At 30.2% G+C, this 11,493-nt stretch overlaps 2 protein-coding genes across 2 annotated transcripts in view; one reads left to right on the forward strand and one right to left on the reverse strand.

Annotated features, from left to right (window-relative positions):
- LOC135836580 (uncharacterized) overlaps positions 1-4,311 on the forward strand; it is a 37,657-nt gene extending 33,346 nt beyond the window's left edge. The window contains exon 3 of the mRNA XM_065351504.1: positions 1,957-4,311. Within this exon, the coding sequence (XP_065207576.1) occupies positions 1,957-2,074 (118 nt within the window). The 3' untranslated portion in view covers positions 2,075-4,311. The remainder of the gene's footprint in view (positions 1-1,956) is intronic.
- On the reverse strand, positions 2,426-9,837 carry LOC135836578 (uncharacterized). The gene is made up of 4 exons (XM_065351500.1): positions 7,760-9,837; positions 7,543-7,638; positions 5,668-5,934; positions 2,426-4,887 (listed from the first exon to the last, which is right to left on the reverse strand). Exons 2-4 carry the CDS (start codon positions 7,558-7,560, stop codon positions 4,801-4,803), a joined length of 372 nt encoding a protein of 123 aa, XP_065207572.1. The 5' UTR covers positions 7,561-7,638; positions 7,760-9,837; the 3' UTR covers positions 2,426-4,800.
- Between the last annotated feature and the right edge of the window lie 1,656 nt (positions 9,838-11,493).

Raw genomic sequence — 11,493 nt, forward strand, 5'->3', positions numbered from 1 at the left:
GTGCATTATTGAGTGACATATGAGGTGATCATTTTAGCAGATACCTATCTGAAGTAATTGATTAAGTAACCTTATGTTATTAATTTTGTGAATGATCTAAGACTTTCAATTCTTTAAAAATCGAATTTTAATTTCAAATTTGCAAATTTTTAATATTCGCAAAATTGAACAATACTTGGTAAAATGTAAAACGCTGAAAATTTGTCATTCTGCTGCTGGCACGACGACGATGGTTATCATTTCGAGCATAAATTAGAATGAATAAACCGCTTCTTTATATTCGCAAGCACACTCTGAGCTACTGCGGATTTTAAATTATATCGCGAAGATGCATTTAAAATTCATGGAATTTCATGCAATTTTAACGAGCAAAGTAGGATGATATTTGAAAATATCGAGATGAAAATTTAAACATCTGATTCTCGTTCATTTCGGCACCGCGTTTGCTTAACCGATATTGCTCGCGCATATATTTTATAATTAACGAAAAAAGCCAATTAGGATTTTGTGCTTGGCGAGCGCGTATTTCCAGAAGTCGCAGATTATTAAAAGCAACACCATCGACTAATGCACCACGTAAAACTCGTAGCAAATCCGAATTAAAAAATACTATCTCGGAAGTAAAGATTCAAATATGTACTTATAAGACGTGCTTCGAAGTATATTTTAAAATTAATTCCGTCGTACTGCAAATTAAGTAATCGAAACTCTTATTCGATTTGTTGAAGATATACGATAGGTAGGTACCTCGAGTTCGCCATGTTTGATTAAAAAAAAAAAGTTGCGATATTTGGAATTTTGGATCTTTGAGGCTCCGACAAGCTGAGTTTTATTCAACTCGAAGAAATTTTTGAATAGAAACTCTCGCAACATTAATAAATGTACGATGCTCGTAAAACATAATATTAAGGCGAACAAACTCGACTCGTGTAAATATTTCGACTACATTTAATATTAAAAAAGTTGGCAAACTTGTAAATCTTATAAATCCTTCAATATTTACCGTAGGCAAAACCTTTACACGACCTGTTTCAAAGTTGCTAAACGTGATGAGAGAACTATACCCTACCTACAACGTGTACATTTATAACGATGTATTTCGTTTTTCATTGTTTCCCCCCTACCACTTTCCATGCCCATGTTAGCTAGTATACTTACTCGTGGATGGAAAGTTGCCTATACAAAAGCCCTTTAAAAATCATTGTGAGATAAGGTATGTACCATGAAAAGTGATCGTTGCGAAGACAACATTATAATTTTTACATTGCTTGCTTCTGTATCTATGTGTTTTTCTTCCTCTTCGAATCTTAAAACATATCATGTTTTAAAAAATTCAAACCGTACGAACGCGTACAATTTTAAATGCATATGTTCACCTTGAACAATTGTGTATTTCTGTCATATCGGCATTGTATGTGTTATGTATGCTTATTAAGTACAATTTTATTCATGATGTTAACATCGCTGATAACTGAAGAGTTGAATAACGGGTTCCTCAATATTTGAAATTTTAATTGCCAACGGATCCTCGTGTTGTATGAGTTTCAAAAGATTGGGTATGATTCGATTTATTTTCGAGGAGTTCTTTAATATGTTTGATAAAAAATGATTGATTTTTTTTTTTGTAAAATTTGGGATCTAGTAGCTTGAAGTATGGAGTTCAATACCTACTCATCCTGAAAAATTGTAGTTATGACTAAAAACTTATTTTACTTACTTACCTACTGAAAAAAAAAAAAAATTATAAAAATAAAAGCAGAAATTTTCTTACAATAACTTTTTATTTCAAGTTGAAATATTTTCAGAAAAATGTTGATATGGTAAATGAAATTAATTTTTCCTATTTTCCCTCCTTTTTCCTATTTTTGTGTGGTGTTTTCTAATACTATTTTATAAAAAATAAATCATACTTAGATAAATGTTATACTTACATATTTTTATTTTATTTTTTTTCAGACCCAACTATCGATATCCATATTACGATGAAAACGGTCGAGGAAAACTACTGTACGGTTTTGGAGGCCAGGATTTGTATCAGTATAAGTCATATTCGCCACTCGAAGGCATTCATTAATTGATAAACAAAAAAAAAAAAAAAAAATGTATTTTAACGTTCATATTTTGTAAAAGTTGCACACTATGATTAGAGGGCTTCGTTTTTATTTTCGTCGAAGATTTTTTTTACTAAATTTTATTTTGTACGATATAGTTTGTAAATGAGTATTCTTAAGCTTTGTATTCAGCGTCGAGTATTTTTAATTTTAATTTTAAGCCTTAATTTTAATGTAGCAATTATTTAGTTTCTTAGCAATAGAAACTAAGTATTGCGTCTAAATGGATTCATATGGAGAACAGTTACCAGAAAGAGGCTTCTCGGAGTTGTTTACTATTGTTTTGTCGGTTCACGCGTCGAACTTTTTACCCATTTCAAGTACCATCTACGAATCATATTTTCAACATTGTGAAATTCATTCGAAATAGACATCGTACTCATCATCTGTATCAATGAAAAATATCCTAAGCTGTCAAACTATATTATCAATGTTTTTATAACCGCATTTTATCAAAAGTATTAAATATACGTATTTTATATAACACATTTTGAAATCTTTTTAATATCGACCTCGACTATTTTGGTCGTTATTTTAAATATTTCATTGCTGTGGGAATTCGTAAACGTAAACATTCAATAAGTTTTACACGTGTTAATCCACATTAAAGTCAACGCCAATATTGTAATACGATTGGTAAAAGATTCAACGACGAAGATCATTAATTCAATCTACCTATCTACTCGGAAACAATCAATATTAACAGATTCGCCGCTGTACTTGGTGAAATGTTGGATGCTTAACGATAAAACGATTGTCAGGAAAACCAACGACCCAAGTCTCTTAATGTAAATATAATCTTAAGGGCCTATTTTTACGTTTTTTTTTTCGTTTGTTTAATTGGGAGATGAATGTTGTGTGGAGCTTTTATACGCTCAGTGTGAGTGAGTTTTTAATCCTTAAGTATTTATTTAGGTGTTTTTTGTTTCTTTTTTTCTTTTTGTTAAGTTTTGTTTCGTTTTTTTCTCTTTTATTCTAAGAAAATGACTATGATTAGTGAAAATTTATAATTTCTGTAAGTTTAAGGGTATCGCAGCTAAAAGTACAAAAATTAATGTGTACGAGGTACTTGTAAGTTTTTTTGTTATACTACTTTTGTTTTAGTCAGGATTAAAATTTAGGTAATTTTTTCTCTAGGTTAAAAAATGTTCGAATAGTCAAATGATTTTTGTTTTTAAGTTTTACGATCGATTTTTTGTTATAATGGTTGAGAGATTGGCGATATTAATTACATTATAAGAAAATTTTCTTTTCTACTAAGTTTTTTTTTCTTTTGTTTTTTTTCTGTTTTTTCCTTTTTTTTCTTCGTTTTATATTTATCGAATTGATTAAGTTTTTTTTTGTTCTATTTTTACGAAGCGTTGAATCCGCACATTATGTATAATTTTTTTGTTTTTGTTTTTCTATTAACAAAGCACAAGTTTGAAGAAAAAACAAAATGTTTCGAAGCATTTCTATTAAAGAGGTTTTCTTTGTAATCAAAATTACTGCAAAGTGTCCTTAATTAGGTTTAAAAAACGAATAAGCTACACCGTTTTGATGCAGGGTACTATATTCCGATTCAAGAGATGGCTTTTTTTTTTTTTTTACTTTACATATTTTTCTAAGCGTGTTTTTCAAGAAAAGAACCAATCATTTTGTACATAACACATTAAAAAGAAAAAAAAGAGTGACACGTTCAATTAAAAAATGCTTTCTGTCGCTCTAATCTCATTTTTTTTTCTATTCGCTATCTATCTACATTTTTTACCCTGTATATAGGAAGAATCTTAGAACAGTTTGACTGACTTTTGATTTTTTTTTTCGTCTAAAATTCATTTATTTATTTTAAATATCAAAAATATATTATACTAAGATTCGCCCTAGGAAATCGAATTGTTTTTGTATTAAAAAAAATTTGAAACGATCTAAGTCTTTTATTTTAGTTAGTTCCTATATAGGTTTAATCTATATTAATATAGTCTATGATTATGGAAAGCTGAAAAAAATTCAAATTATCCGACAACACAGTAATAGAGGAAACAAAATTGTTATCACAAATGAAATAGGATTTAACGAAACGAGTATATTATAATATATTAGTAATAGACATATTGAAAAAATGGCCGGCTGTAAAGTGCAATAATATTGATGTTTTGTAATGCAGTTAATATTTTAACTATTAACAAACATATTATAATAAATTTTATATTGTACCTTATTTTGTTTGATGATTTCCAATTTGTATGAAGGATTTGTATAAAAGTACATAGTTGAAAATTGTTGTTGTGAATATTATGGTGTGGAAAATAAAATTTTTTTAAAATTCTTCTCTTTCAAAATTCTGTATGTTTTACTTTGTGCGCATAAAAGCTCCACCATGTATGGATAAGTTTATGCTAACTTGACTTCGTTACAATATAGGCAGTGAATTTAATAAAAATACATAGGAAGTAGTTTTTTTTTTTTTTTTTTTTTTTTTAAATAACCAATTTGGTATAAGTAATGAAATTTGTAGGGACATTATACCTCAAAATAAAATATTTTTACGCTCACACATCAAATACCTTCCTAATGATAGAAATCTTTATCGAATCAGTAATTCAATTGGAAAGAATCGGCGATTGCATTTTTTATATTTTTTATAATGCATACAAATAATAACACCTTAAGATACGAAGAACAAGTAAGTAAGTATAACTATACAATATCATGATTTAGTTGATGCTGTTGTGGTGGTTGAAAAAACTCTCCTTTTTTTCTTGATGACTTTGGTGTAATTTTTTACTGGAAGAGCCTGAAACAATATCAATATTATAGGTAATTATTAAATCGAATCAAAGTTTTGAATTCATTCAATTTTTTTCGTATGCATTATAATTTTATGACAAATGAGGCATTCAATACACAGCATCTACCTATCTATCTATCTACTTGCAATTGGCAACTTCAGCAAAAGAACATATTAAAATTGAAACTCTACCCAGAGAACAGTGGTGTTAAAATTTGCCTATGCCCATTGCCTACTTACTCAAGAGAAGAGAAAAAAACCGAAAAATTTGTAACGAGATAGAAGGTGGACAAAATTATCATAAAATTAAAAGAAACTATGTAAATAAGTTTCGATAAATTTATGTAAATTAATCCGACCTGCAAATAGGTAGATTTTAACAATGAGATTTAATTACTTCATGCATTTTGACCTCCATTAGATACATAGAAGTTAGTCACACAATTTGGACAATTTCTATAAGTAAGTAAGTACTCATACCTCTAAAAGGTATAGGTAACCTGGTCATTATCGATGATTAATTCTATTATAGTTTTGGAAAAGGTCGACATTTCCGGACTTTGGCCTCATCGTTACATAAACAAACAGTTGACTAAAGAAAGTTCTCAAATATCTTGAACGACTGAACGAGATGATACATACAACATATAACATTAGGCACTGACAGAGATACCTTATCTGCATAATTATTTGTTTTTTGATTGTGTGTAACATAAGATTGAAAAGAAAGTCCCATGCATATTAAACTGAAAGCTGGTAAGTAAATAATATTGTTGTCTTACTCACCGTGGTAGTAGTTGTAGTAGTAGTGCTGGTTACTTCCGGGAAAGCATATGATTTATTATAGCCCATCGATTCAATCAGATGTCTGCCTTTTGGACCGTATTTTTGTTCAAATGATCTCCGGAATTTTTTACCGTCATCGGGACTGAATGATATATTTTGCGAATGTTGCCCAGAAGAAGACATTAAAAAATCAAATATGTTTATGCCTTCTGTTGCCTTTGAAAACATCACTTTCGTTATGATTAATATTAAAAATTGGATAATTACCTGAAAAGAGAAATTAAAATTAAAGTTAGGTACTTAATTTTATCACCTACTCGTGAACGATTTTTTTTTGTTGGAAAATTTTGCGTGTGTGAGAGTGTAGATGGAAGGGGTGGGAAGATTAGGATAAATTACACCAAGAGAATGTAGGTAGGTACATACTAAAAATCGAAAGTTTCCAATTTGACTTTCTTTTAAACAGAATTCTAATTTTTTTAAATGTTTCCAATTTTTAATTTAAAAAAAAAATTGTTACAAAAAAATTCTGTCAAAAATGATACTTCCTTTTAAAAGGTTATCAAAAATATCTCTTTTGATGAGTACCTTCACCACCTGCTCATTTTCATGATATTTTTTAAATTAAACGGGATAAAATTATTTTTAAGTACCTAAACATTTTTGATCAAGTTTTATACCCAACGACAGTCGTAGCTGTTCAATCGCATTTTTGGACAATTTTCCGAATATTTAAGGACTAAAAATACCCTATGACTTTACTTGATACATCCTGGGAATTTCGAAATGATTTGAATATTGTATAAATACCAGTGTTGTCAGTTTAAAACAGTACTGTATGTTTAAAACGTTTAAAACAGTGTTTTAAACGTCGAGAAAAAAACAGACAGTGTTTAAAACAAAATTCTGTTTAAAATGTTTTTTTTTGTTTTAAACAAGTTTTTTTTCCAGCTCCAATTTCCTTAAAAAAACACGTTTTTTTTCAATTTTTCGTTGAAAAAGTAGTGAAATTGAAGAAACTGAATTTTTAGATTTGCATTCTTCTTCCTATACTTTTTTTCAAAGACAAATTTTGTGTTTTGATTTCAATTTTTCAATATTTCTTGAACCTTATAGCTATTTTATGACGTCACATCTTAAAAGTTCACGACTGGATAACGTATATTTGAAAAACTGAATCCAAAACAAATAAATTTGTGTTAAAAACGTGTTTAAAACCAAAAAAAATGTTTTAAACAAAAAAAACCGTTTGTTTTGTCTTTTTTTAAAAAAAACCGTTTTTTTTCCAACACTGATAAATACCTATGTATACTTATTGTTAGATTAATGTTAGATGAAATCATGAAAGAGATCTAAGGGTCAGTTATCTGTTCCATAGAATACTGTTTCTATTATTCACATTTCAACTAAAAACATATGTTTCGAAGCCCAAATTCGGTGGCAGTGCAGAGTTCATATAGGTAGGTACTAGGAGGTATACTTGAGTGATACATTTTTGAAGGCTCAACCGAAATAGAAAATCTTCAGAATCTCAGATGTCTGTCTGCACTTTTCGGGATTTTAAAGATGACTTTTTTTTTTTTTTTTTTTTTTTACCAGGTATCCACCAACAAAATGTTTTTGAAATTTAAAAAAAAGTGCTGATGACAACAAAATATTTCATATTTTCAAGTTTTCAAGGATCAAAATGCTGAACAAGCAATAACGAGCCAGAGTGAGCTAAGTAGGTATATTCACGCGCAAAAATATCTGTTGGACGAACGATTGATTAAAAAAAAAAAAAAAAACAAACGGTCACTCCCGAACGTTTAATTGAGCCATAAGTATTTACTTAATAATAACACAAATAAAAGTAAGGTAGGTCCAGGTACTTACTCCGTAGCGAAATCTCATGGTGCACTCGCACGCGGCACATGCATATGACTAGCTTTAGGTAGAGGTACAAACTGCTGTAGTAACTTGTGACATCGACTATGATACAATATAGAAATTAATTATATACAATTATTTTGTAACTTTCTACACATAAAGAGTGAGGTGTTACTAAAACGATATTATTTATTAACTAAAATTATAACCGGAGAAAGCATACCTAATTTGTTTCATGCTCCAGCAAAAAAAGCGGAAAAGTTACATATGTAATAATGTATCTATTAGTAATCTTTTCATGCATTATCATTCTCGTTAATTCCTCGTCTATTGAATCAAATGAATGCATATTGATTAGGTTAGACAGTCCAGGTAAACACTATTAAAAATCGTTCAACTCGTTCAACTGGTTGAAATGTTTATATTTTCAGTAATTAACGAATACGAATAACGGATTAAAGAGCAGGCATAGGTAAAGTGCACAAAAACTAATCAGGAAATCCAAATGTATATTGCAGTAATAAAAGTATAGGTAGTATTGCTTTATTATCGTTTTCATCTAGATTAGATTGAATCTTCGCCTATGTAACACATACTCATTGAAATATAAAACCATCGGAGCATTTCACTCGATCCTAATCTAATTTCGGATAACTGCAGCATTGCAAACGATTTCATAATAATTAATCTACTATTTTTCAGTTTGCTTTTCTAAGAAATTCAAACTGCGAGTCGATTTTTAAATAGCCAAGAGATCCTATCCCAATATACCTAATTTATTCTACAAAAATAATATTTCGAACGTCGATTTCAAAACGAAAAGAGTCCATGGTACGCTCAATATCACAATAAGTAGGAAGGGGTTCTTTTCCAATTACCTACATATAATAATTGTTATCTGCGATTGAATTTTAAAGGCGCTTATTTGAGTAAAAATGATTCCTAATTATTCCGAAGAGATTAATTGAACTTAAAAATGTATAAGTACCAATCTATACTGCTTTGGTTAAAAAAGTCTACTTTGTTTGGCTCTGGCGTCGCTAATTTATCTATCATTTTCTTTTTGAAAGAGTAAATAAGTACACTGTACAAGCGTAATAGGTATGTAATTTTTCCAACTACGAGTACCTACTTAATTATACCAAAACTAATCACCGTTTGTTTCTGCACATTAATTCCCTATTTTTAACAATTCCGAGTGAATTGCAGGTGATTTAAGCTGTTTTGGAGCCTCTAGTGACTTTTTGGAAAACCAGTTTTTCAAAAAACGACATAAAACGTGTGTGATTGGTTAAGCGAGCCACCATCAAAAATCACTATCTCGAGCATACGTGCTCAAGTTAATTTAGACAGATTTTAAGACATTTTTTCTCTCGAAAAATTGAATTATTAAAAATACGCCCGAGACTCCAGAACAACTTAAAATCATTGGAGTTTTCAATTTTATCTATTTGGTGAAAGTTTTTAAAAAATTTAATCGATTTGTTAGGTTAGAAATGGGAACTGAGGTATTTCCCAAATTTCTGCTTTTTGGGGTCGATTTGGTAAAATTTCAACTTTATTCTCATTACCTATTTGCCTGAATTTGATTTTCAAAAATTCAAAAATGAAAAAAAATAAAAAAATGCGCTTTGGAACTTGAAATTTTGACTGATGATGTTCATTATTTTGCATGTTCTTTCAATATGGTTTTTTGTCAAGTTCAAAAATTATTGTCATGCAAGTTGGGACACTCCCCTCATAAGATACCATACAATTAATTTTCAACAGTGAAAACTTTCTTCCGTCTGAAACAAAACGAATGGTTCCAATTTTAATCAATTTATTGAAAATAACATCCGGAAAATGCAAATTAACAAAAAAAAAAAAAATGACAACGAACAATCGAATAGTAACAAAATAGGAAGTTCTGAAATTTATATACGTACATATTTACAAGTCGTACACTATGAACATAAAACACAGGTAGGTAATAATAAATTTGAACAGAACAGAAACAATCCTTCATTTTTGTACATTTCACATGTGTTTGACTTTGATATTTCAATTTTAAATAGCAATTCCTCTTGAATAAAAAAAAATCCTCCAAAACCAAAAAAATAACACGTTCCACTGAAGAAAATATTTTCAAACCTAAATTATCACAGCTTAAAAATGATCATTTACTAAGACAAAAACTGCGCATCTCGAATTACTTGTAATTTATCAAATTCATAAACTACATCATTGTTTAAAATATACAATAAGGTGGTTGGAATTGATATGAATCATAATATTGATGAAATAGTCTACTATTTCAACAATATTATGATTCATCAAGCAGTCCGGTCGGACTGCCCCGCCAAGCAAGAAAAAAAACGAACACAAAAAAAAACAACAACAACAACGATAATACAAACGTGATCACAGTCCGACCACTTACTGCTTAATTCTCTGAACAACTAAGCGTATTTTCGATGTTCAATTTCTCGCGAATAAAAAAACGTACGATTCTGATTTTTTGATATGTTGTTGGCATCAACGAGAACTTTAATTTGGTATGCTAACAAACTTTGTACGGTAAAAAATGATGTAGATTGGAGTACCCAAAGTTAGCATTTTGGGGTAATTTTTGAAATCTCAAATCTTCGTGTCAACAAAAAACTACTGAACCAATTCAAGTCAAATTTCGCACACTGGTGTAAATTAACGAGTTATTTCTAAATACAACGTCAGTTTTTAAAAAAAATTATTTTTGACCCACTTTTTCTCAATTTGAAAATTTCTCTCCCCCCAAAAACACCCCCAAAATGAAAATTTTTCGTAGTACCGTAGAAAAGGGTCATCTACATCATATTCACTATCAATGTGCAAAATTTCAAGTAAATCGGTTCATTAGGAGAGGCTGTAGCCTTGTCAACGGAAATTATCTTTATGATTTTTCAGTGACAGAAATGAGATAGTAGTGGAGAAGAAAAAACAAAATGAAAATTTTTAGTTGAAATGTAAAAAAGGGTCATCTACATGACTTAAACTACCACTATACAAAATTTCAATTAAATCCGTTCATTTGAAGAGGCTGTAGCCTTGTCAACGGAAAGTTCCGGTGGTGTATTTTACTGATTCCGGCGGCACTGGTGGAGCTGAACAGAAAAGAAGGAGAAAGCGGTTTGGGCGAAGCCCAAGGGGGGGTGTGGGGGGGACTTCGTCCCCCCCCCAACGAACAGAAACAGTAAACACTACTGATAATTAGTGATAAGAAGTATTTCTTCGTGAATTGTGATTTTTAGTTGGTCACCGGTCACTGCTGTCACCGAGGATATCAAATTGATCAAGAAAACGCAGCTGTTTTCATTTTCATGGTTCTGAACTTCCGAAGCTTTGATTGCTGCCCTGAATCAAGTAAGTGATGAACATTTTTGAACCTGAAAACAAATTTCTAATCATGTGATGATTTTCAGGTGAAATTCAATGAACAATTGATGCCGATGAAATCATGAATACTTGAAGAAAGTGACAATGACGAAGAAATTCATCAGTCAAGATAACTATTTGTATATGTGGTGGACAGAATATTAATTCTGCAGGTTGTATTTGTACGAAGTACTTGAAACAGCAACCAAGTTGCATTTGGTAATGGATACATGTCCGGTGGTGGTCCTCATTCAAGGCTACTGTCAGAAGGAAAAATGAAAGAAAGCAATGCAGCAATCATATTTGTGCAAGTATTATCGGCTATGATGCATTTAGTAAGCATCGCGTAACATACACTTATAAATATACAAAGTATTTTTATAGTTCTCCATGTGAGAATAAAACTTCCTACGTCACTGAATCTGTAGATAATAATTAATTATATGCCTAATGTAATCGAAAGCATGTGATATCTGGCACACAAACATAGTTATCTATACCCAATTAATTAATTATTCTCCCAGCATTGATTACAGAATCTACGAAGTACATGTACCTAAGCTA

The sequence above is a fragment of the Planococcus citri genome, chromosome 2, assembly GCF_950023065.1.
Source record: "Planococcus citri chromosome 2, ihPlaCitr1.1, whole genome shotgun sequence".
In the NCBI taxonomy this organism is placed as follows: Eukaryota; Metazoa; Arthropoda; class Insecta; order Hemiptera; family Pseudococcidae; genus Planococcus; species Planococcus citri.